This window comes from Sus scrofa, chromosome 11, assembly GCF_054392235.1.
Source record: "Sus scrofa isolate SSC_HxYL_T2T_F1_AM1 chromosome 11, Sscrofa_HxYL_maternal_Yorkshire_Landrace_v2.0, whole genome shotgun sequence".
Classification (NCBI taxonomy): domain Eukaryota; kingdom Metazoa; phylum Chordata; class Mammalia; order Artiodactyla; family Suidae; genus Sus; species Sus scrofa.
Window position 1 is genome coordinate 75,128,763 of NC_139393.1, and position 26,308 is coordinate 75,155,070.

The 26,308-nt window shown below is 47.5% G+C and overlaps 1 protein-coding gene and 1 long non-coding RNA gene across 36 annotated transcripts in view; both read right to left on the reverse strand.

Annotated features, from left to right (window-relative positions):
* The window catches only part of DOCK9 (dedicator of cytokinesis 9), a 222,272-nt gene that overhangs the window by 144,123 nt on the left and 51,841 nt on the right, over positions 1 to 26,308 (reverse strand). For all 35 annotated transcript variants that reach the window (XR_014819789.1, XR_014819790.1, XR_014819791.1 and 32 more), the window contains exon 2: positions 16,848 to 16,964. Coding sequence is in view for 21 of the 35 variants with exons in the window: in XM_021065839.2 (XP_020921498.1) it covers positions 16,848 to 16,964 (117 nt within the window). In the remaining 14 variants the exon portion in view is untranslated. The remainder of the gene's footprint in view (positions 1 to 16,847; positions 16,965 to 26,308) is intronic.
* On the reverse strand, positions 2,969 to 9,702 carry LOC146398692 (uncharacterized). The gene is made up of 2 exons (XR_014819820.1): positions 8,524 to 9,702; positions 2,969 to 8,461 (listed from the first exon to the last, which is right to left on the reverse strand). It is a non-coding gene; the product is annotated as an uncharacterized LOC146398692 (long non-coding RNA).

Here is a 26,308-nt window from a genome sequence, read left to right on the forward strand (position 1 = left end):
TCTAAATCCGACAGGGAGGAGAAGAGGACATCAAGGCAAAGATGCTTAAGGTAAACAACTGTACAGGATGAGTCTAAGTTGTGTTTAGTACAAAAAAGCAAGAGAAATGGGAAGGTAATTTTACCCATGGAAAGTTAAACGAGCAAAATCAAGTCGTAGTAGATGAGATAAGCTCTTTGCATAAACACACAAAAAACCCATTAAGTCCAGACTAGAAATATATCTTACACCAAAGGAGAAACTGCCTAGAACTCTAATTAAACTTGAATTAACAGCTCTAAAACCCCATCGACCTATAGCCTCGTCAATGGTTTTAACTGGAGAAAGAATGAGCCAACAGCAAGAACAGGGCCTGTCTGACCAGAGCAATGCTGTAGTGTCTTCACCAACATCGAATAGGAAAGGCTGGGATCCATCAGGCTGGGACCCGCTGGGCATGCATGGACACAGCCCCAAAAAGGAGTCACAGTTTGATGCCACCAGCTGCCAAGGTCCTTCCACTTGCAGCCGTTGCTCTGAGTCTCGTCTCTCCAACCCACGTGTTTATTACGACTTCCACTGAGACCCTACTACTCAGAGAGGGCACACAGCCAGTGACGTATTCTGACCTGCTGCTTAATTCCAGTTCTCAACGCTCATTATTAAATGGTATTCTGGTGTGTTCTCTTGTAGGGTTGGCTGCTACAAGTCAGTTTCTCTGAGCCCAAGCAACTCTGGCGCTATCAACCCAAACCCAGGCTCTGTGCTTCGAAAGCTGAGGCCCTGGTGACCTTACAAATCACACCCCATGAGGCCCCGTCTGAGAGTTCATCAATCTCAAAGACTCTGCTGCAGGCACAGGTCCTTCTTTCCACTACCAGATGATGAGTTCCTTAGAGGAAAGGGGACGTGTCTTTCTACTTGGATCTCTGTGCTAAGTACTTAGTAAATGTTTCAAGTACGAATGAGCAGCCAATGGAGATAAAAATAGGAACCTACTACTCATCATCCATTACTTGCGAGGGTGTTTTTCCTAATATTTCAAACAACCCTCTGGTCCATTGTGGAAACTGACAAGGGACAGAGTTCCCATCGTGGCGCAGCAGAAATGAATCTGACTAGTATCCAGGAGGACGAAGGTTCAGTCCCTGGCCTCACTCAGCGGGTTAAGGATCTGGTGTTGCCATGAGCTGTGGTGTAGGTCACAGACACAGCTTGGATCTGGCATTGCTGTAGCTGTGGCATAAGCCAGTGGCTACAGCTCCAATTCAACCCCTAGCCTGGGCCATTAAAAAAAAAGACAAGACAAGACAAGAAATTGACTAGAGAAGACTAGAGCATAAGTGAATGCTCTATTTAATTTCCCCATATATTTTATGTATTAAAAGTCACATTCAGGTAATAGTCTACTGTATGTAAAATCAATCCACTAAATTTCTACAGTTTTACTTACCTGGCTTATAAGAGAGTCCAAATCAATACCTGCAGATTTATATTCCATTACATTAAAGCCTTTCTCAAAAATGAGCTCAATTCTCCTTTTCATGGTTGTGGTATTCTTTTCGACTTTTCTATCAACTAAAATCATAATCCTACTAAGAGACGCATCTGTATCAACCTCATGCAAATCAACATCAAGCCTATCAGCCCCATTCCTTTGTGTAGAAGTAAATTATTTCCATTTGACAAAAAAAGCTGAACATTTGCAAGGGGTGGGGAGGAGAAAACATGCCACACTGTGAAGTGTGATAAGATCTGAAAATTAAATCCAAACATAGCTAGCAACTCAGGCAACTTCTGGGATATAAATCTCACAGCACAAAATACAATTTAAAAATAAAACACACTTTTAACTACGATAATAGACTAAACTATTTTCAGTTCATACTGTTACTTCGGTTAAACACTGGCAGTGCTGGGCGCACAGAAACTCTTAATTACCTTGGCCAAGTACAGGCAGAAGTCTTATGAGGCCGTCCTCAAAATTTGAGAACTGAAAGGGAAACTTAGGACCACAAAAGGGAGAGAAAAAGATGAAGTCCTCTCCCAAAGGGCTTACATAATGACGCATGGACCGCTGAGAGTCCAGGCCAATCTTTATGGCACTTTTTTTTTTTTTTCCCAAATGGAATGAATTGATGAAGTGCAGAGTTGCCCCTAGATCTGAATATGAAAGGTACCATTTACAACTATCTCCAAGTCTAGTTAGGGATGCTAAATTTCAAATAGATCTTTTTACTGTAAAACTTGCTTTAAATGATTCCCTCCAAAAGCTGGGGTTACCGTAGCCACTATGAGCCCTGTCTGGAAGGTGGGATGATTGGCCTGGGGAGAGAACATAGAGAGGTACCACGTTTCCAAGCCTGGGGCCTCCGGGCCCTTCCTGCCCCTCTTCAGCATCACTCACTGCTCTCCCCTGATGACCAGCTGCAACCTTGTTTCTTTAGCTTCAATTGGAATCCCTCTTCCTAATGAATTTCCTTCCCCCCCTCCACCCCGCCAGGGCCCTGTCCTCCCCATCAGTGCTGGCCGACAGGCTACCTTGACCCATGGATGGTGGGATACCAGGAAGCTCATGTTTCCAACCACAGGCAAGGTGAGGCGCGGAATTTAATTCAACTTCCTATGGAAGAATCTGAGACGTGATCTTGAAAAGAGGTTTGACTTGAGAGCCAGGAAACCTGAGTTCTCATCTGAGCTCTGCCTCTGACGAGCTGGGTAAGGCTGGAGGAAGGTTTTAACTTTCCACATCCAGAGTTTTCTAGGATCTCTAGGTTTCATGTGTGGTTTAAAAATCCCATGGTTCCATGGAATTCTAAGTCTCTCCCTCACACATGGTTTATGATCTGAGGGCTACCAATTGCTTTGTGAGAAACTGAAACTTCAAAGATGTCCAGAAAAAGGATGAATACTGCACTTTTTGATTTATGACTGTTACCCCACTTGCTTTTTTTTTTTTTTTTTTAAATAAAGGAATGGTTTTATGGGGTTTTGTTTATGAAAAAGAACTGGATTAAAAGGAGGGAAGATTCACTGAGTAGACTTAGACACAGGCCTGAGTTTTAACAAAGAGGCTCTTTTGTGTCATCATTTCTTTATTTTTCTAATCCCCTCAACTCAGAAGGCACAGGATTTTTTTTTTTATTATTATTAATCACTTTACAATGGGCATTAAACTAAAACAAAGCAAGCCTCTTAACTCCTGGTGGGAAGCATGCATACCCCCTGGGTGTTTTATAGGACTTGAGGACACTGAAACAAAAGGCCCACCCTTCCCCTGGGACAGAGCAACCAGCCCAGAGATGCAGGTGGGCTGCAGACTTGAGGGGGCTGTGTGGAGGCACGGACGGTTCCCCATCTCTCCCATTCAAAGGAGCTCAGGCTGGGAGTGTCCACACTCAGAGAGACAAACCTCACGCGCAGCCCAGGAGGGAGCTCAGGCTCCCGGCTCAGAGACGCTCCCCCCCTGCGGGCATCCTAAGCAGAATGGCTCCGGCCCTGAGGGAAGGCGAGGCCACAGGGCACCAGCTGAGGCAGAGCGAGGAAGGTTCTCCTTAGTCCCTGGTCAGCAGGCAGGGCTGGGGGACAGAGAGAGAGAAGGGAAAGCCAAGGCTGCTGCCCTCTTATCTCTGAGATGGGCCCTGAGGCCTTGGGACAGGAAGGTGTCTGTGATCTATTGGAGAATCCGGCCCCCCAGGCTCCAGAGTCCAATTCACCCTCGGGCTGTGAGGCAGACCGCCTCTGCTTGGTGGTCCACCCTCCTCCCGCTTATAACTCCACATCCAGCATCTGCACTTGTGTTCGTTTTTGAGTTTGTTTTCATGTACCTAGCTGAGCTGCCCCTCCAAATCTTGATGCAGTTGTCAGAGGAGAGGAGTATGATCTGCAGGAGCAGGGCAACCGTGGGGCGAGGGTAGGAGGGGCCGGGCTCACTGCAGGGAGGCACGTGGCTGTGGCAGGAATCAAAGCCCAGGCGGTTTGGCTAAGACTGGGCTCTTCGGCGGCATCCTTGGGCCTGGCGCACCTCCCTTGCTAAGGGGGAACCCAGGGTTGACTTTTTATTGTGCTCAACTGGGCCGAGTGGTTTCTCAACGACTCCCTGCTGGAGGAACGGCTCCCAACGCCTCCTGCCTTTCGCTTCCAGGTCCCTTTGAATCTGCTGGAAGTGCCCCTGGATGCATCTGTCTGTACATTAAACCGTTTGGAAACAGCACAGTATTAAACCTCATTTTCAGAAGAGGCTGGGAACTTTGCTGCGACTTACTGAGCCCAGCAGTGATGGAACGTTTCCAAAGATCTGGCAGAGGCATTTGTTTCAGGGCAGATGACTTGCTTTTGCGAGGATTCAGTCCCAGGCTAGGCTGGAAACTGCAATTCACTCAGGGCGTTCCCCACATCGCACTGCGCAGATCATGTCTTGGCAGCTGACTCACAGTGTTCTATGAAGATCAGACAATTCCATTTCCAGGGAAGCAGTTTCCTGAGCATTTGCAATGTTTAATTTACTGATAATCAAGAAAACAAAGTGTGGAACAGGACAAGGGTCTGGAGAAAGATTTTCTTGAGGCATTTAAAAAATAAAAAAATTTAAAAAAAAAGAAACTAATTAAAACATGACAAGGACAGAGCCTTGATGTGGGCACAGAAACGGGCATCTCTCTGCCCCCCACCCGCCAGCACCTCTTCACTGGCCTCTGCGTGGTCCCCAGGCTTCCACCTTGAACTGTCTCTCTCTGTTCCCTCAACAGTGTCACCCGGAGAGGTCCAGGACTTTCCCGGCGGTCATCTCCAGGACAACGCACAGACTTGGGGAGCTCTTGTGTGACCCTCAGAGCAGCATCCTCCCCGAGGGGTGTGCCTGTCTTCTCTCCTCGATCCAGTCTCTGCACAGCTGCCTGTCACCTTCCCAAAAGGCTCGTTGACAGCGTCATGCCTCAGCATAAATTCTTTCAGTGACACCTCCTCCCCCATCAGAATTACATCCAAACTCCTTAGCATGACCTAAGACCTTTGGGGACCTGCAGCATTGACTTTCCTGGACTCTCCTCCTACCTCCAGCCCAAGGTGCACTTCTGACTCCCTAAGGCACCCAGCCCCTCCGCCGGGCTGCGGAGCCGCTGCCCCCCCCCCCCCCCCGCAGCAGCACACTGCACGCGTGCAGCTCTGCTGCAATTACTCAACGCCTGGTTGTACTTCCTACCAGACTCGGGAACCTCAGGCTGTGCTGTCACCACACTGCTCCAGCACCCCGACATATCATCTGGTACAACATAAATGTTCGAGTAAGGGCGGTCGGGATTTTTAAGTGGAAACTGTTTTTATTAAGTTGTAAGATCACTTGTGGTTCCAAAAGAGACAGTGTCTTAGCAACTGGTGAGACGTCAAGGAGCTGAGTCACTGTATAATGTCCTATTTCATCAAGTGTCATATATGCACACTTAAAAATTTCACTAGACCTTTGAGAGCCATTAAAAAAAAACTTCATTCTGTTCCCTTTTCAACCTCTCCAAATTATGCATTACATAAAAACTTGTTCAGGAGTTCCTGTCGTAGCTCAGCGGTAACAAACCCAACTAGTATCCATGAGGACGCAGGCTTGATCGCTGGCCTCGATCAGTGGGTCAAGGATCCAGCGTTGGCCGCAGACTGGCTCGGATCTGGCATTGCTCTGGCTGTGACATAGGCTGACGGCTATCCCTCTGATTCGACCCCTAGGCTGGGAACCTCCACCTCCATTTGCTACAGGTGCAGCTCTTAAAAAAAAAAAAAAAAAAAAAAAAAAAAAAAAAAAAAAAAAAGCTTGTTCAAATGCTATAAACTGCAACTAAATTAAGTCAAATGTTCAGAACCCTTAATGACCAGACTCATCAATTGAGTTTACAGTTTTTAAAGAGCTGGGGGGTGGGGGTTTGCTGAGTTTGGTATCACGGAGAAGCTGGTTTTTAATCACTTGTGAAGGATCACTGCAAAAGGGAGGCTGGAGGGTATCCAGAAAACCAGGAGTGGCCTTGCAGCCATTCAGGGCACAAGTGGCAGGCCCAGCTTCCTCATTAGTAAGGGGCTCAGCCTACTCCACATCGTACGAGTTTGCAGCTAAAAACTGCCCTCCTCAAAAATAAAAGGATGTTGCCTAGAGGAGGGGAAGAGGCTCCGATAAGAGGCCAGTCCCTCAGCTCCCTCCCTGCCACCTGGAGGACGTCAGCCAGGGTGGACAGAGAGCTTCCTTGAATGGCGCGCTGGCTGCATTCTCACACATCTAACGAGAGCCCAAATTTTAGGGCAAATGTCATCGCTGAACTACAGGCGAATGAAAGTGAATTTTAGGAAGGCTTCTTGCTTACCAGTACCCAGGTCAGTAACAGATGAACTCCATCTTGGGGCTTGTCACTACCCCTAGTGTTTAGAACACCTGCCACTAGCTAACAGACCTCGAGGAAAGGGTAGTTGTCTGGTTTGCCATGTACGCTTCTCTCTGTCTTCTGCAGAATGCAATTCAGTTACTCAAAAGACCACAGCTTTGTACAAACACCTATGCTTCACGTCAAAACACCTGCCTTAGGCAGGCACGCCCCTTCACTCACAATGAAGTTTCACGCATGCGTCCAGGGTCATTTCGCTCAAATCCCTCTGTGCCTTTAGCAGTAGCAGCAGCACGATGGTCTCCAGCTCCCACGATGCCATGCAAAGTCCTGACATAAACCCAGTGGAGCAGAGGCTGTGCTCTGAGGATAAACCACTAAGCAGATGGCAAAGTCCTGCGTGAAGGAGGTCTGCCATCGCGGGCTTCGTGGAATTCCTTCGACGTATCCTCATTGGACCTCATTCACACACTCAGGGTGCTACTGATGCAAGGTCACTCAAAACTGAGCTCAAGGTCAGGCAGGACCCAGGCTCTGCCCGGGCACTCTGGTAGAAAAAGGCAGAGGTATGGACACTGCAGGACCTGCAGAGGTTGCAGAACCCAGACAGTGTGTGCCTAGTAATACGTGAAATGGCAGCTGATAATTCTGAGACCAAAACTAGGTTTTCTTTTTCTTGAAGGACTTTCAGGTTTGGGGAGTTTTTTGGCGGGGGCAGGGGGGCCTTCCTCTCTTCTCCTCCCCTGATCCACCACCCTGAGTTATGCTCTTAGGAGCTCAAAGAGCTGGTGCTGAGATCCCAAATCCATCCACTTGCTCAAGACATTAAGTTCAGACCGTGGATAAAGCACTGTTGTAGCAACTTCAGCAAATGCAAAGGTGAATTTTCAAAAAACGACGGTTTATAAAACCCAGCACATACGGTCTGCTACTCTCACAGAGATTTTTTATTTGGGAAGAAATTAATCAAGTCTTTAATTACCACTAACTATAAAAAAGAATCTTATTCAAAAAAGGAATTGTTTTCTATGAATGCTAGAGATGCGGTAGAAATAAATCGCCATCTGCTTACAGTGTCTTAAGATATCTTGGTTCCAATCTTTCTCTATCAATGCCTGGTAGTCGTGTTTAACAATCTAAGAAATACACATTAAATCACATAGACAAAAGTGTCCTTCTACCACTCGCTGGTTACAAGTATGGTCTGTACTTACCCAATTCTGCCCACTGTAGAACTTTAACCACTCTCTCTGACTTATGCATTTATTTATTTTCTTTTTAGGGCCGCACCTACAGCATATGGAAGTTGCCAGGTTAGGGGTCAAACCAGAGCTGCAGTTGCTGGCCAATGCCACAGCCACAACAATGCCAGATGCAAGCCGCATCTGTGACCTACACCACAGCTTGCGACAACTCTGGATCACTGACCCATTGAGTGAGGAATCGAACTCGCATCCTCATGGACAACAGTCAGGTTCTTAACCCACTGAGCTACACAGGAACTCTACCTCTGACCTATTTAAAATGGGAGCTATATACTATTTTTAAAAAGCAAAGAAGGAGTTCCCTTGTGGCACAGCGGGTTGAGGATCTGGCATTGACACTGTAGCAGCTTGGGTTGGATCCCTGGTCTGGGAACTTCTACATGCCGCTGGCACTGCCAAAAAAAAAAAAAAAAAGCGAAGAAGATTGGAGGCAGAGAAGAGAATGAGAGCAAAAGGAGGGCGGAAGAAAACGTGACCTGAGACGGGAAAACACACTGATGGGGCTAGATCACTAGATTTGTCCAATATCTTTCATTCCACCTGAGAATCAAATCTTAGATTCACTTAGGCCGGTAATATTTTATGCGTTACGTGTGTTTTATTTCATCTAGTTATTTCTGCAGGTAATCTCATCTCCTTGCTGGGTGATCAGTTCTCCTAAGCACTGCATGGTGCTTCTAACAAAAATCACATCACGTATTGCCTGTATCGGGGGGCAGGGGCGGCTTCCCTCATCTGGCTGTCTTGAGGAAAAACGAAGCACACGTCTAAAGGGCTATGTAAACACAGAAATCAATCTGACAAGTTTTCACTCCAGTGGTTCTCGTAGGAGGCCCCACTGTTCCCTGAGTTACCCAGCTGTGGGGCCCCGAGACGTGGCACTCTGCATGAAGCCCCAGCCCCCCAAGAGAACACGTCACTCATGTCCTCTGGAGTTGCCGGGCGTGGGGCGGGCATATGCCCCCTTCCACTCAAGGCTGGCCTCCTCTGCTTGTAACAGGGCATGGGGACCCAGAGGGACACTGTGGGCAGAGAGGAAGACCAGAGCACCCTGTGGGCATTGTCAGCAGAGCCTCACTGCTTACAGCCAGGTTGCCCTCCTACCCTAGAAGGCTGCCACCTTCACTGAGAAAGGATGGCACAAATCAAGCTGAACTATAGGTCCTTCCACATATTTCTGTGTTTCTGATTGAGAATCTGATCTGGAAGCGGTTTCTCGAAAGTAATTTCCCCCCTCACCAGAACACTGAATTGGTGTGGTTTCAAGGCTGATATTCCTTTAAGTTTGGTGGGCTGAACAAAAAGTTTTTTAAACTAAGGAACAAATAATCCATGTTGCTAAATCACTTTCTTTTCCTGTTGCATTTCTAATAAGAAAGGTTACACTATATGTCTTCTAAGGGCCTGAAGATTCATCTCAAGTTTAGATTAAATGTTGAGAACAGACATAGGAGGAGCCACAACTTACTTTATTTTTTTGGCCATGCCTGCTGCATGTGGAAGTTCCTGGGCCAGGGATCAAACCCAAGCCACTGCAGTGAGCTGAGCCACAGCAGTGACAACACCAGGTCCTTAACCCACTGAGCCACCAGGGAACTCCATAATGTACTTCTTATTTCAGTTTGATTTTATATATCATTTAAATTCAATAGACCTGGTAGTTGGGCCGAACGTTTTTACGTCTATTAATTTTCTGATTTTCTGTCAAACTATTCAACACTCTGTCACATGTCGATTCACCCAGCCTGCGAGCTGTCCAGCTGCCCACGCTCCACACTGCCCACCACCCACTCCACCTGCAGGGTCTCAGACATTGAAACATCACTTCTCCCAGGGCCACCTCCCATGCCCCCGGCTGCGCCACACCAAGCATCCTCTGTATCTTCTCCTCCATCCACCACCCCCTGTGAACACTCCCCCCACCAGCCGTGAGTCCCGAGGACGCGGGTCCCTCACTCTTAGAACTGGCAGCTTCCCCCAACCTTTGCTACCTCAAACCTCTCTCCATTATCTCTGTTCCCAAGCTGCTGACATTCCCAACGAGGCTGATTTCATCAGAATCTTAGGCTGATGATTCTCATCCATTCTCTCTCCTCCTCCCGCCCTCCCCCATCCCTTCCTTCCATTCAACAAGAATTTTTTGAATTCCTGCCTTGTGCCATGTGCTCTGTGTGCTCAGGAAACACCAGTGACTATGCCTGAGATTCCTGGCCTCACAGAGCTCACATGAATAAACAACAACATGTGATCATGTCAGAAGCAAGTTAGTGATATGGTGAAAAAAATGAAACAGAGCAAAGAGAAGCAGGAACACCAAGAGGTGGAGGGCACGGGGTGGGCAAGGACCCTGGGAAGTCAGAGTTGGAGAAAGGCCTGCGCAGGTGAGGGGCTGGGTCAGAGGTGCGGCCTGAGCAAAGGCTGGAGGCTGCAAGGAGGGAGGGATGGAGGCGCCTCCAAGCTCCATGCGGCTGCAGCGGGAGCGGAGGCCGGGGGCAGTGGTGGACAGAGGTCCACTGAGGGCCTCTGAACACAGGAGTCAGGTCCCCGGACCTACCAGTTAAATGTATGCTGTTGTTTTCTTTGTCTTTTTATTTTTTTCGGGGCCCCGCTGAGGCATATGGAAGTTCCTAGGCTAGGTGTCAAATTGGAGCTACAGCTGCCGGCCTACACCACAGCCATAGCAACGCAGGATCCGCGCCATGTCTGTGACCTACACTGCAGCTCACGGCACCGCCAGATCCTCAACCCACTGAGCGAGGCCAGGGATTGAACCCGCAACCTCGTGGAGACTGGCCGGGTTCGTGACCTCTGAGCCACAGTGGGGACTCCTCAGGTTACTTGTGCATAGGTCACTCTGGCTCCTCTGTTGGGATAGACAGGAGGGGGGTAAGGGTGGGACCTGGAAGACCCACAGGATTAACCAAGATGAGAAAGGACGAGGGCTCGGGCCATGGCTGCGGCGTGAGGGTGTGACTACACGAGCCTCCCTGTCAGCCCTCCTGTCTCCAGCCCCAGAGCCGCTTCCCAACCCTCCTGCCCTCCCCCGGCTGCTCTTTGCCTGCCATCCCCACCAGGCTCCTCGGCCCACCCGCCTCCAACTCAGATACCCAATGGGCTCCTGCCCACGCAGCCAGGCGCTCACTCTCCTCCTCCCTGAAGGCTTCCCCGAAGATTCTTCACCCCCAGAGTCCCTCCCAGACACGGCCCCCCACCCCGTCTGTTCCATCTCTTCCTCCTTCCTGGACGTCCCTTCCCAGCCCAGTCCCTTGTTTCCCGATCCTGATGAAACCTCGTGTCACGGCTCTGAGTCACGATGAGTCCTCTCGCCGCTGCATTCCCAAGGGCCTCCGTGCCCCACCCACTCACTTCCTCAGCCCTGGCAAGACGCTGCCATCGCAGGCAATGCTGTCCCAGCCAGCGGCTCCGGGACACTGTCTACCTCGTCGGCTGAGCGCGTGACCATCCGCTCTTCCCGCCTGCCTTCTTCAGACTCCCCTCGGCGCCTCCCAGGGCCCCGGGTCTCCTGGTCCTCTTCCCACTCTCTGTCTCTGCCCCCTCCCTTCCCTGCGGTGAGGGGCTCCCCCAGACTCTAGTGGCATCTCACCCTCTTGGCCTCTTGGGCCACTGTCTTACATGCCTATGGGCGAGCCTGGATCAACAAGCCTGGCTTCTCTCTTAGGCTGGGCGCCTGCTTTTCCAGCCACTTAAAGGACTCAGCACCTGGACATCCCACTATCTCCAACTTAATATTCCAAGAATAAATTCCCATGAGACTCGCTGTGTCATGATACTGGTCACATTCTCCACATCGTCAGTGTTAATTCAGTACCTGCTGTCCTAAGGTTTGAGCAATTTGAAAGCAAGAGCCATGACTTATATTTACACTCCTAAGCATCCCAGGAGGCTGGGCCCTTTGCAAAAGGAGTATATGAACTATATATAAACTATATGCTAAAGAAACACAGTCTTCAACGTGGCGGATTGGTGTGATCCGAAAACAAGCTTTCCTTTTTAAGATATATTTGATGATAAAAGAATCACCTGTCACTGGAGTTCCCATTGTGGCTCAGAGGTAAAGAATCCAACTAGTATCCATGAGGACGTGGGTTTGATCCCTGGCCTCACTCAGTGAGTTAAGGATCCGGCGTTGCTGTGAGCTGTGGTGTAGGTCGCAGATGCAGCTCGGATCTGGCATTGCTGTGGCTGAGATATAGGTTAGCAGCTGTAGCTCTGATTCAACCCCTAGCCTAGGGACCTTCCACATGCCACGGGTGTGGCCCTAAAAATTGGAAAAAAGAATCACCAGTCACTGTTTTCCGTAAAAGGCACAACTTGAACTAAGATTAAAATTCTGATCCTCTGAAGGTCTGGCCAATGTCAATTCAGAATTATTATTATTACTATTATTGTCTTTTTAGGGCTGCACCTGTGGCATATGGAGGCTCCCAGGCTAGGGGTCAAATCAGAGCTATAGCTGTCAGCCTACACCACAGCCACAGCAACACAGGATCCGAGCCGTGTTTGCAACCTGTACCACACTCACGGCAACACCAGACCCCCAACCCACTGAGCAAGGCCAAGGATTGAACCCCTGTCCTCATGGATACTAGTTGGGTTAACCACTGAGCCATGACGGGAACTCCAAAAATATTATTTATCCAGATTTTTCAGGTAGGTTCAATCCTAGACATGAACTAATATCTCAGAAACCACAATATTCACGGAAACCGACATTGTTGGTTGCTGAATGCAAACTGATAAAAGTTCTGAGGAATTTTATCAAAAGAACACTTTCCAATAAAAAGCTCAAAATGAGGTGCTGAGATTTTTTTTTTTTTTTTTGGCAGCATATAATACAAAGCAAGTACAAAACATTGTGAAAAAAAGTTTTTTTTTTCCTTTTCAAAAGCACAGATGGGAAATGAGATGAGGAACTTCCAGGCCCTTTGTACGTGGCGGGGCCTGGTTTCCTTTCCAGGTCAGTGGTTTGTAGATCATTATCAGTCTCATGTAAGCAGAAGAGGAAAAGAAACAGAGGAAAAATAAAATCAGGATGTTACTTAAAGGGAAATGGATTAACCACATTTTTCTATACAATGCTGAGAACACGCTGGGATTCTCCCGTATATACTGAACATGTACACATACAAAAGTGAAAATTTCTAGAATTCCCAGTTATTAATAATGTCCCCATTTTTCCTTTTAAATTCCTTTGCCAAAGAGATCTGACGCTGATAATACATCAGGAAACATCAGTAGGATATGCACCTGAGAGTCACTCCCCACCCTGACTTCTTGCATAACTTTCAGGAAGTCAACAATTTCACATTCGCACAGCACAAAAATCCAGTAACCACCCGCTCTTAAAAAAAAATGTGGAATAATATCTATAACGTAGACTCCAACATCACAACAACTTTTGAGAGTACAACTTGGTGGTGTGACGGACATGCTCGTTGCTGTACAGCCACCACCACCGCCTACACACAGAACTCTTCTCACCTTGAAAAAGTGAAATCTGTACCCATTAAACAATTAACTCCCCAGTCCCCCTGCAAACTTCTGGCCACTATCATTCCTTTCCATCTCTATAAATTTGACTACTTTAGGTGGCTCATTTAAATAGAATCGGACAATATTTGTCCCTTTTTGACTCATTTCAATTAGTAGAACGTCCTCAAAGTTGACCCATATTGTAGCATGTGTCAGAATTTCTTTTTTAAGGCTGAATAATATTCCACTGCACACACACATACCATTTATCCATTCACCCATGAACCGAGACTTAGGTTGTTTCTATCTTTTGGCTCTTGTGAATAATCCCACTAGAAACATGTGTGTGCAGCTTTTTTATTTTTATTTTTTACTATTTACTACCTTTCCATATTCTATCACGTTACAAAATTGCACAAACATTCATAAGCTATGTAATAAGCCTGGATACAAGAAGCTCAAAAGCCAGCTATAAATTTAGTCGATCGATGGCAGCAGTTAAGAATGTCACCACCAAGAGTACCATCTGGCAAAGGACTTCCACTTGAAGTAGGAAAGCTTTGATTGGAAATCCACGGCCAGACTCACATCCAATTCTATGTCTCTGAAGAAAAGGAGAAGAGGAATCCTGGGCATTACTTACACTTTAAAGACTTTTCTCCCACCCCTGACTCGTACACCCAATGACAAACGCTCTCTCCCATGCAGTTCTTTTTCAGAGAACGTGGACGTTCTTAGGGGCTGACCAACACCGACGGCAGGTCTTTTCATGACCTATACGAAGAACCATCACTAGCCACACCGACAAGTTCAGGAAATTATCATTTTGAATATATGTGACAAGATTTCACAGCAAGTTCTATTAGTTCAATAGGTAACTAATATTGTTTATCTACAAAGTAGAGGATTGCAAATCAAGCCCGCCTTGTTCTTGGCTCACTGCCTGACCCACTGCCTAACCAACCTGCTTTTTTCCATGTGAAGTAAAATACTTGCCTCCAATCTTATTTGTTTCCTCCACCTTTAATAACACAAAAATAATTCCACTCCGATTCTGCCTTAAAAAAATCAGGGACAGAAGGAATCCGTGGCATCGCTAAGGCATCAGGCTCAACCAACTAACTAGACAGTTATTAAAATCATCAAGATAACTTAGCAAGAAAGCACACGGCTTTACCGGATTAGAATACAGTCTCCTAGAGAACACATAACAACACCCTAACTTCAGTGGGGCCCATCACAACTGCTGTGATGGGGACCAAAGCTGAAATTCGAGCTCTCCTTGAAAAAACTTCCCCCAAACGGAACTTAACACTTGTTCTGGAAGTTCCCATTGTGGCTCAGCAGTAACAAAGCCCGACTAGTATCCATGAGGACGCAGGTTCAATCCCTGGCCTCGATTAGTAGGTTAAGGATCCAGCATTGCCATGAGCTGTGGTGTAGGTTGCAGACATGGTTCTGATTCTGAGTTGCTGTGGCTGTGGTGTAGGCTGGCAGCTGTAGCTCCAATTCAACCCCTAGCCTGGGAACTTCCATATGCTGCAGGTGCAGCCCTGGAAACAAACAAATAAACAAACCAAAAAAACAAGTGTTCATTCAATCTTGGTCAGCAGAACGTCAGTGAGTTCTTTGCCATTCCCAGAATATTCATGTCTGGTGTCCCCAGAGAAGCTACAGGCAAAAAGGGACAGAAGAGTTTTTCCCCAAGTTTCAATCATCTGTTTCTTCACTGCTTAAACACCCACGTTCCTTGTCCTTAAGATAAAAGATGAAACTAAAGTACGGGCAGTTTATTTTTTTGGTTTCTTTGCTTCTTAAGCAGTTTTATCTCAGGGTTGCCAATACAATTTTGCACTCTAGGCTGCAAAACTAGAAACAATTTTGTTACTCTGATACCAAGAAGAATACTCAAAGAAACTTGAGATATTTCACACTCAAAGAAAAAAACTTTGATATCTCACACTTGAAGAAACTTGAGATAACCTTTAGCTTCCTCAGAACACACTATAGGAAAAATCTGTCATCGTGGAGTACAATTTGTAATCATCTTTTTTTTTTTTGTCTTTTTGCTATTTCTTTAGGCCGCTCCCGCACCATATGGAGGTTCCCAGGCTAGGGGTTGAATCGGAGCCGCAGCCACTGGCCTACGCCAGAGCCACAGCAACGCGGGATCCGAGCCACGTCTGTGACCGACACCACAGCTCACGGCAACGCCAGATCGTTAACCCACTGAGCAAGGGCAGGGACCGAACCCGCAATCTCATAGTTCCTAGTTGGATTCATTAACCACTGCACCACGACGGGAACTCCTGTAATCATCTTATTTAACGTCTCTTGCTAACAAATCTGTTGCCAAGATCACAGGCAACAGGTGTCATTCTGAGGCTTCCACTGACTCATCCTTTGGCTGGGTAATCTAGTCATGTGATGAAGTTTTCAAAGCATCATATTTGGGGGCATGATCTGAAACCATTTATCAGTGGAACACACTTTGGCAACAGCATCCCACTAACAGTCAATTTCATTTCCATGGCACTACTTTTTTCTCAGGAAAGAACCAAAGAATAATCATTTTCTCCACATGTATCTCTAGCAAGTTAGAAAGAAAAAGAGAATATTTGTGAAAATTCTCACCTTTGTTGTAAACTGGAAGCTCTTAAATTTAGTGTGAAAAAAAAAAAACTTCAAGGAATATAATTTAACAAATATTATTAACATGGACGTTTCTAAGGACAATTCAGTACCTGAAGAACTGTGTATGTAGCATGTCATGTTCTGGAGAGTGGGATTAAAAACAGGGCGGAGGGGAGGCTTTTAACATCAAGTGCTTCAACAGTGCTTGTTTGTTTGTTTGTTACAAGCATATACTAGTTTTTAAAATTAAACAACAAAGAATCAAGAAAGCTTAAAAAAAAATAAAACAAGGCAGCTTAACTCACAGAAGACAGATCTTGGATACTCACAGCATCAGGTAAAGAAGAAGGAAGAGCCAAGGTTCCTGGAGAGCAAGGGCAGTGACCAGAATCTCTAATAGACCGGGGTGACTCCAGGGTGCCAGACATCTGCCGTCCCCGGGGTTTACTACTCCTCAAGCTCTGGTGGGTCACTTAGCCACAGGCCACAGTCTGAAAGGCTTCAAGCAACAATCCAGACAGCAAGCAGCTCCCAGCAGCACCTATGCTGAATCCTCTGCTGGAAGCCAATGAGCTCCCAGAAAAAGCACCTGTACATGTCAGGACCACTGAGCCCTTCATTGTGAGCCCACACACCGTTCAGAGCCTCTCTCAAGGCAGTGTCCTCGAAGGAGGCATGACAGAATCCTCCCCTGATCCCTGGCAAATCCCATCCTTAAGACCCTAAGGCACTAGGTGAAAACCCTACATTCCTCTTCAAACAAATTTCCAAAGACACAGGCGGCACTTGTATTCACAAGTGCCAGAATTAGCCCATACTTGAAAAAATATGTTATATGTGGTTTATACATATGTATATATTTGCATCTATGCATATGCATATATACATATATGTAACATATATTCATCTCCGCATGCATACATATATAAATGCAAAAACACCAATAAAATCAGCTCATAAAGGAATGTATAACAATAACTTTTCTCTCTTAAATAACATCTCTTCTTTCCAGCTTTTAAATTTCCGAAATTAACGAACGAAACAATAACCTAAGAGACAGAAAAGAACTGCGTAAAGAATAATCACACCGCTCTGCTCACACTTAGCAACCACCTACCTGGAAGTCATCATAAGGAAACAGCAGCATCTCCCTTAAACAGTCATTCAGGATCTGTGTCTTCTTCTGCACGATGACATTTTCATAGTCGAGTGGCTCGATTAGCTTCGGCTTGGCCTAGAAGGTGAAAACATAAGCAATTTATGTATTTATTTATGACTTTTTTTTTTGAAAGGCCACACTTGCAGCATATGGACGTTTCCAGGCTAGGGGTTGAACTGGAGCTACAGCTGCCGGCCTATGCCACAGCCACAGCCACACAGGATCTGAGCTACCACTGAGACCTACACCACAGCTCAGGGCAATACCAGATCCTTAACCCACGGAGCGAGGTCAGGGATTGAACCCTCGTCCTCATGGATTCTAGTCAGGTTCGTTACTGCCGGGCCACAGTGGAACTCCAAGGTAAGCAATTTAAACACTCTTATAGATAAATGCAACTTCTTAAGACTAAAGAACTTTACACCTCCTACTCTATGTTTTTGCATCTTTCAACTTTTCCACAATGAAAGTTTGTCATTTTTGCTATCAGGAAGGATCAGAAACAAAAGATACAGGTTGTTTCCAAAGGCACAGAAGACACATCATGATTCTCATGCTCCTTCGGTTATTTAAGCACAAAACGAGGCTATGGGTTTGGTGGAACACATCCTGGGTCACCCTGAACAGGTCAATCCCTTCTAAGCTTTAGGCTCTGCCAGAGCGTCCCCGCTTGGGGGCCCAGCCAGGACCTGCAGCGAAGGCCGGTGCCCTAGCCAAGACCGTCTCTCCTAGCCCTGGGCTTCAAGCATCCACAGAGCTCCCCATTTTATGTAAGACCCTGTGGAACTCATCTCTGAGTCTCAGTGTATCCCTTTCTATTCTGAACTACCTGTGTGCTTACATATGCGATATCTGAACATGGAGAAATGTGAGCTGGACCCAAACAGGCAAGCAGGGCGGGGGAATACTCAAACCAGGGCCGTGGGTGACTCCCGGGAATGACCATCCCTGGCATCCACGAAGAAGGAACAGGCAACGAGCAAGTGGGGAAGAAACGGGAGAATGTGCCTTTTCTGGCTATTTCTAGTTAGTCTTCTCAGTAAAAATCACATCTATTTCTAGTCATCGCTACAGTGTTCAGTGATCACTTCCCACATGCGAGGCACTAAATGGCCAGGCTGAGGATAAAGATACATATCCAACTAACTACAGCACAGTATGCTAAGCACTAAAATAGGCAGGCACACACGGTGTTATCAAAAGTAAACTCATTATATCAATAGTGACTGCAAGATTATTTTTGAAGCTATTAATAAAATCATCTGATATACATAATTTCAACAGATTCTATACAAAGCAAAATGACAATATATACAAAATATACTAAAGACACATGGTATGTGGCATCCCAACTGGGAACTCTAAGACTATGTGTCCCCAAAATTGGTCTCCTTTCCTTCCAAACACAAATGGACTGCGTTTCCCAGCCTCCTCATGCCTAGGCATGGTCATGTGACTCTCTTCTGGCCAATGGCATGTGAGTGGAGGGGATGTGGGCACCGCCAAGTCTGGCTCATAAAAGCCTCTGCTATAGACTGAACGTCTGTGTACCCAAAACTCACATGTTGGAACCTAATCCCTAAGTACACTGGGAGTGGGAGATGGGGCCTTTGGGAGGTGATTAGGTAGCAAGGCTGGAACCCTCATGACTGGAATTAGTGCCCTTATAAGAGAGCCCTCTCCCCCAAGAGCTCTCTCGTCCCTTCCCCCACGCAAGGACATGGCAATAGGCAGCCGTCCACGAACCAGGAGGTGGACCTTCACCAAACGGTGAATCTGCGGGTGCCTTGATCTTAGACTTGCCAGCCTCTAGAACAGTGAGAAGTCAACATCTGTCCTTTAAGCCCCCAGCTAGCTGAGACAGCCTCTCTCCCCGCTGCTCCTCTCCACCAGCAGCATGCACAGGAGCCAGTAGTGGACACGGGAGGCCAGGAGAGGGTGGCGCCCCAAGATGAGAGGAGTGTGGGTCCTCAACCACCCTGCAGAGGGCTGCCTGCTTAAAATGGGCACTGAAACAGCCTGGAGCAAGAATTAAAGCCTAGACCAGAGTTCCCGTCATGGCGCAGAGGTTAACGAATCCGACTAGGAACCATGAGGTTGCGGGTTCAATCCCTGGCCTTGCTCAGTGGGTTAAGGATCTGGCGTTGCTGTGAGCTGTGGTGTCGGTCACAGACGCGGCTCGGATCCTGAGTTGCTGTGACTGTGGTGTAGGCTGGCGGCTACAGCTCCAATTAGACCCCTAGCCTGGGAACCTCCATATGCTGCAGAAGCAGCCCTAGAAAAGGCAAAAAGACAAAATAAATAAATAAATTAATTAATTAATAAAATAAAATAAAGCCTATACCATGTTAAGTCAATGAGCTTCTCAAGTTTTTTAATGAAGCAGGCAGCTTCCTCTGCCTAATATAAGTATGAAACGCTCATACTTAACTCCAGCTACTTGATTTGAGTAGACTCTACAAAGGTGTTACAACATGCTGAGAAAAAAACGCAAGGCCCAAACAAGTGTGCAGTTATTATAAATGGGAAAAGTACATGTTTATGGACAGAGATTAAAGATATGCAAAATCAAAAGACTAAAGTGAAAGTGTAGGTGATTCCTTCCTATAAAATAAGGTGAAACTGTTTTTACATTCAAAAGAGGCCATAAAAAGATTTATACAAAGTAATTATTTTAAAGAACCTAACACAGGAAATCCTAAAAACATCTTCTAAAACATTTTAATTCAGCTTAAATAAATCATTTGCTCCTTTATTTTAGTTTGTTATGCAGTATATTGGAAGCAAACAGTCTACAGGTGCCTGCTGGCAAAATGGATGAATGCCACCACCAGTAACATCTTCCCTGGGAACTATGACCACATTCCTAATAAAACCAAAGAGGCACACAGCTTTCTACAGCAACAGAGCTCAGGATTCCCAAGAGGTCAGATGGAGAGAGACTGCAGGATGCTGTGCCCCCGCCCGGTACAGGGTTCCGCACACGGCTGTAGCCCGGGAAGCCCAGAGCAGGTAACCGAGGTGTACAGCCCGGGGCTACCTCCACAGGCACCAAGTGTCCCCAGGGAATCCTCAGCTGCGTGTCCCCTTCCTGCCCCATCCCACAGGGCATCAGCTCCACCCCCTCTAGGCCACAAGACGAGGCCGTTTTGTCAGCAAACTGTCTCCAGTGAGCCCTCCTAGGGAGCGTGCTGCCGGACACTGCAGAGAAAGGGGTTTCTCTCAGGCCCGAGTGTTCTGGGGGTGGTTTTTCTATTCATTCTATTCTACTCTACTTTGCTCCTACAGCCCAGCAGCCACTGGGTTTTTTGGGAGAGACCCGGGGGCACTCACACCCCACCCCAGAAGTTGCACAGGCACCCCAGCAGGTGGTTCCCAGCCCTCCAGTCCACAGCATCTCAGCAAACTTCTCCACCTCCACCGACCAGACGACCAGGGCCACACTCCCTCCACCGAGGCCTGAGTCTTGGCCTTGGGGGCAGGGAGGTGAAGGGTGGGGGCCCTGGGGAAGTGGGGGCCCTTCCAAGTTTGTTCTTTCACTGGGTCTCTCTCCCTAGACAGGCTGGTCTTGGGTTTTTAGAGCAGGGGCTGGCAAACATTTTCTGTGAAGAGCCAGAGAACACATCTTTCAGCTGACATACAGTTTCTGTCGTAACGAGTAAACTCTGCCATTGCAGAGCAAAAGCAGCCGCAGACAGTAAGTCAACCAAAGAGCAGGCGGCGTTACAATAAAATGCTAGTTCTACAACGGGCAGCGCAGTTGCCCATACAGCTGGGGGGGCCGGGGGAGGGAGTGCAACAACCGGCTTTGGCTCGAGGGCCACAGCCTGCTGATCCGGGCTTTAGAGTTACTTTACTCCCTAGTAGTTGATCCCTTTTCACCAATTTAAAAATTCTTTATATTAATGCTCCATCAGTTCAATCAACTGATATGTTTCCCGTCTCTGAACTGAGAGACGATAACGTTTACATCTTAAATGCATTTAATGATTTCTCACCATTTGACTGAACTTGCAGTGTTTAAAGGTTTAATAAATGAAAACCATAAACTTATTCATAAGTCAGTTTTGCTATTTGGCACACCAAATTATGCTTTTGTTAATCAGATGAACTGTTTTCTCCTTAAGGTATCTCGGCAGTAGTTTTTGGAGGGGCTGTACTTGCAGCATATGAAGATCCCAAGCCAGGGATCAAAGCTGAGCCGCATCTGTGACCTACACCACAGCTCACAGCAACGCCGGATCCTTAACCCACTGAGGGGGCCAGGGAGCAAACCTTTGTCCTCATGCGTGCTAGTCAGGTTCATTTCCACTGAGCCACAATGGGAACGCCCATCTTGGCAGTATTTAATGCAATGTTATAGATAATATGATTATCTTGCTTTCTGTGCTACTGTTAACTTTCAAGGTGTTTTCACACAAATGATGACACTTGATCCACTATTAAATTAATTAAACAAGGAAGCCATTCATTAGTCTGAGGTGGCTCTAATGCAGTAAGCAGCAGCCTACGCAAGCAAACCAAAATGTAAGCGTGTAGATGCCTCAGGGTTATGAAATCAAAAAAACACTAAGGACAACCAAGCACAGACAGCAACAGGGCTTTGCGCTGGAGCTGATCAATAATTTCCTTTCTTTGCTTCTGTACTTTTCTTTATGTAAGTCTCTCCCCAGCTCCTGTCGTCAGAAAACTCTCAACCGCTGGGAACTGGATGTTGCCCAATTCAAATCAATTTTTGTTCAAACTCTGAAGTTTATCATTTAACACCCCCACTAGAAGGTAGGCATGGCAGCACCACTCTATCTGACCGAGGCTGGAAACCGAGGATGCCCAGTTTAAGCTGACTGAAGCGTCCCCCCAGTAACCGGCAGACTGGACTGGATTCGGTCTTTCTTCTCCAGGCCGCCTTGCTAAGGGTCTGTGCTCACCAACACTCAACCGGAGTAACCATGCGGAACGCTGAGAAGCCAACATTTCTGTTAAAGACTGATGGTGCAGGAGAACCGGGAAAGCCCACACTGTGACATAAGGGACCCCCAAGGAAGAATAACACGTCTTCTCTGGTCTCCAGGACTGGAGATGTGAAATTTGTACAAACCCTTAAGCCACTCAATGAAACGACTCCTAGAGACCTGCTTGGGCAGGGGTCTTCAGCAGCTGCAGGGAGCACTGTCCCAGACAGAACCACTGACTCCAAGGAAAGGGGGCCCTGAGAGCCCCTCACCTGCTACCTAAGTTAAGAACAAGGCAAAAAAACTCTTGCTTCAAGCAGAAAGAGCTGGCACGAGGCCTCCCCTCCACACGTGGCTTTTAGGAGGAAAGCGAAACTAGCAAAGGAAAAAGGCTGAGAATGGCGAATGGTGAAACAAGAGGGGAAAAGGAGACGACGGAGATGGGCTGGGAGAGGAGGCAGAAGTGACAGGCACCTTCGGATGGGGACGCAGAAGATGCGGAAATGGAAGCAACATAAGGACAAGATAAAGACAGAAAAAGAAGAAGGGAAGAACCGACAGCAAGAGGGGCCGGGAGACCTGCTGGGCCCGTGAGCAGTGCCACCTCTGCGTCCACCAAACTGAGCCTGAGGAGTACAGTCGCCTATTTTCCTTGCCTCTTGAAACTGATGAGTCACTGGTTACAGCTGTTCGCTGCTCTTCAGCGCCACGAAGCTTTTCCAGCCGGTCGGTCACACAGGTGGGGGGACAGCCCACCAGTGTAGGAAACTGGCCTGCAGCATCACGAGTGACAGGAACGTCACACTAACAGCAAAATGAAATCAGACTAACTATCAGACTGTCAGCCCCCTACTCCTGCTTTAGAAGAAAGCGGCTTAGCACAGATCTGGCACAAGGCCTTGGCTTTAAAGCCATCTCGACACTTGTTAAGTACAAAACCTCTCCTGGTGACATAACTCCAAGAGCGCTGGGCTGCAGTCTTTACAACTGCGCAGCTACGAGACCGATGAAAGAACCTGGAGTCAGCGACAGAGACATCAACGATTTATGGGACAGGGAACTTTTTACCCTTTTATTTTTTTTTCCAGGGCCTTATCTGTTGCAAATGGAAGTTCCCAGGCTAGGCATCGAATTGGAGCTGCAGCTGCCAGCCTATGGGACAGCCACAACAAGGCCAGATCTGAGCCACACTGCAACCTATGCTGTGGCCTTCAGCAGTACTGGATCATTAATCCACTGAGCGAGGCCAGGGATTGAACCTGCATCCTCATGGATACCAGTAAGGTTCTAAACCCACTGAGCCACAATGGGAACTCCACGCAACTGTGCTACTTTTGTAGTGTGCAAACAATGTAACTCAACCTAGACACGAGTCTTTCTGTTTTCTCCCCCATTTGGAGGTTAAAAGTCCTTAACCATAAACATTCTTCTCTCAGTTATTGGGAAATCAGATAGGAACAGGGCTGTGGTACTTTCCGTCCCTAACAGTGGTTCTCAAAGCGGGGTCCCCAGAACAGCACCGTCAGCATCACCTGGGAAGCTGACGCAGGTGTAATTCTGAGGCCCCCATTGCAAACCTGAACCGGAAACTCCAGGGGTGGGGACCACGCGTGAACTAGCTCTCCGAGGGATTCTAAGGAAGCCCTGGTCTCTCAGGATGCGCTGGAATTTGTAAACTCAGGGATGAAGGAGGAACCAGCCCAGCACTGAGCTCCTTAAACCACCTTGGGGTACAGACCCCTCCAAGACACCCCCCCCGAAAGGTATACACACACTACCTTCCGAAGTTCATACTCTGTTTTTGGGGGGAAGGTTGTTCTTCCCTGGAGAACAGCCATGGAACTGGGCCGAGGAAAGCCTGGGTGGGTGGGAGAGGCAGGCTGGTAAATACCCACCAGCACCATGAGAGGAGCCAGCACAGGTTAAGGCAGAGCCGCCCTCCCCAGGCTGCTGCTCACAGGAAGGAAGCCAAGTTTGCCCTCACTTCCCCGAGGAAGTGCTGTGGAAAGCATGAGAACTCTGCAGGTGGGCAAGCCTTTGAAGTCCTGGACTGAGCAGCGTGGCCCGCCCAGGGCAGGCAGATATGCGGGTTCCAGTCACAACGTTAACCCCGGGGCCCATGACACAAGCAATGCAGTTCCAGTCTCACACGCCTGCTCCTGTCACTCCTCACACCTCTACACCTGTCACAGTCCCCCAGCCCCTCAGGCAATGGCCCGCAGATGTTTTATTTTAGCAGCAGAATCCTTTGTCTAAAAAATAAATATGACATAGGCAGAGATGCCAAAAAAGTTAAAGCAGAGCTGCTCCAGCCCCAGGGCGTGCAGTGCGTGACCAAATAACTGGGGCAGCACCTCAACCCATGGAAAGGTAGCCTGTCCCTCCTCTGACCGCTGCACCCTGCTTAGCTGCAGTCCTAGGGGACAGTTCCCTCTGCCCTGGATTGAAATGACCCATGGACAGGAGTTCCTGTCGTGGTTCAGCAGGTTAAGAACCTGATTAGTATCCATGAGGATACAGACTGGCTCCCTGGCCTCGCTCAGTGGATTAAGGGTGCGGCTCAGATCTGGCATTGCTATGGCTGTGGCTGTGGCGTAGGCCAGCAGCTACAAGTCTAATTCAACCCCTAGCCCAGGAACTTCCATACGCCGCAGGTGCAGCCCTAAAGAGACAAAGAAATGACCCACGGGCAGCTCATCTCCTCCATGGTTAGTGCCCTGGGACAGGACCAGGTCTCCTTATCTCTGTGCCCCTCAGCATCTAGCCCAGGACCGAAAGATGCAGCGACTGTGGGGTTACAACTCCATGCCCCTCACCTGCCCCCCTCTCCAGGCCCCATGCACGTCCCTGCAGAGTTCAACTGTTGCCTCGCATTTTGGTTTAGGAATCTTTATAGGAACATGGCCCACTCTGTCAGTCCACCCAATGCCACGGAGGCAGAGTGACATGGAGGTGCCACACAAAGAACCATACTGCCATATAGTCCCATGCCAAGGTGCTGGGCCAGAACTGTGTGCCGGTACTGAGATTAGTCATTGCACAAACTGAGAACGCCCCCAAATCACACTGCCCCGATATGACAGAAACCCAGCAGAGGCCTGCTCAGTCCTCAAAGTTCATGTGATCTCACCAAAGTTTGCAAAGTGAGAAGAAACTCTTCCAAACTTGACAAATAAAATACAAATTTTGATAAATTTTGCTACAGGAAAGAGTCAATGATCTATTCTTTCTTTCTTTCTTGTTTTTTTTGTTTGTTTTTTTGTCTTTTTAGGGCCACACCCATGGCAGATAGAGGTTCCCAGGCCAGGGGTCGAATTGGAGCTGTAGCCGCTGGCCTATACCACAACCACAGCAATGCCAGATCCGAACCACATCTGCAACCTACACCATACCCCACGGCAATGCTGGATCCTTAACCCACTGAGCCAGGCCAGGGACAGAACCTGCGTTCTCATGGATACTAGTCGGATTCATTTTCACTGAGCCACAATGGGAACTCCCAAATGATCTATTCTTGTGACACAGAATGATAATACAAAATCATGATCCTATGACGAGGTGACAGGAGTATAAAGGCAAAAAATATCAGGGAGAAAGTAAGACTGAGATGTGTCATGAGGTTCACTGATAAAACTATGCTGTTTTCCTGTACTTCTGAGGTTGACAATTTGGGTTAGCTTTTTAATTTTGTAATTTTGATTCCTTTTCAAATTTCACTTTCTCAAATACTCATTTCCATGCCTTATTTTGTATTTATAGTTTTGAATTATGTTCTTAAAGCCCCTAAAATTCTGAGTTTCCATGCTCTGAAAACCTGGATTTGCCCTGACAGGGCCATGTATCCCACAAAGATACTGATCAAATTGAAGGCAGTATAATACAGTGGTTAAGAAAGCTGAGCCGTGTAGTGTAGTATCAGGCCTCGTGGAGTTAATGCTCAGCACAGCCTGGCAAGCAGGAAGCACATGACAATGTAACTACTATTATTATGTTTACTAAATATGTTGCTTGCATGACAGCAACCTTAGGTTTTTGTCTGTTTTTGAGTGAATGCTATGCTATAGGTACATCCAAGTTTACCAATCTGGTTGCAAAACCTTTCCTCTACCCTCCAGGAACATATTAAATAAAACAGACAAAATGGCAGGGACTTTCACAAAGGAGGAAAAACAAAAGTTCGAACACAGAGAACTCTATGATAATAAACAGAGACGCCAGCGGAATTCAGGGTCTGAGCCCAAAGAAAACCCAAGCCGATGCTCACTTTATGAACGGCCTGAGTGTGGATGAGGCGATGTCAGCAAGCCTGAGAAGAGCTGGGGGGTCAGGGTGTACACAGAAGCACTTTAGACACCCCTCCCCCCGAATCCGGGCAACTCCCTGAAAGCAGCGTCATCTAACACGTGGAGGAGAAGAGAGGAGCAGGTGGAAGTCCCCAGGGATGCTGCTCAGAGAGGGCTGCGTGGT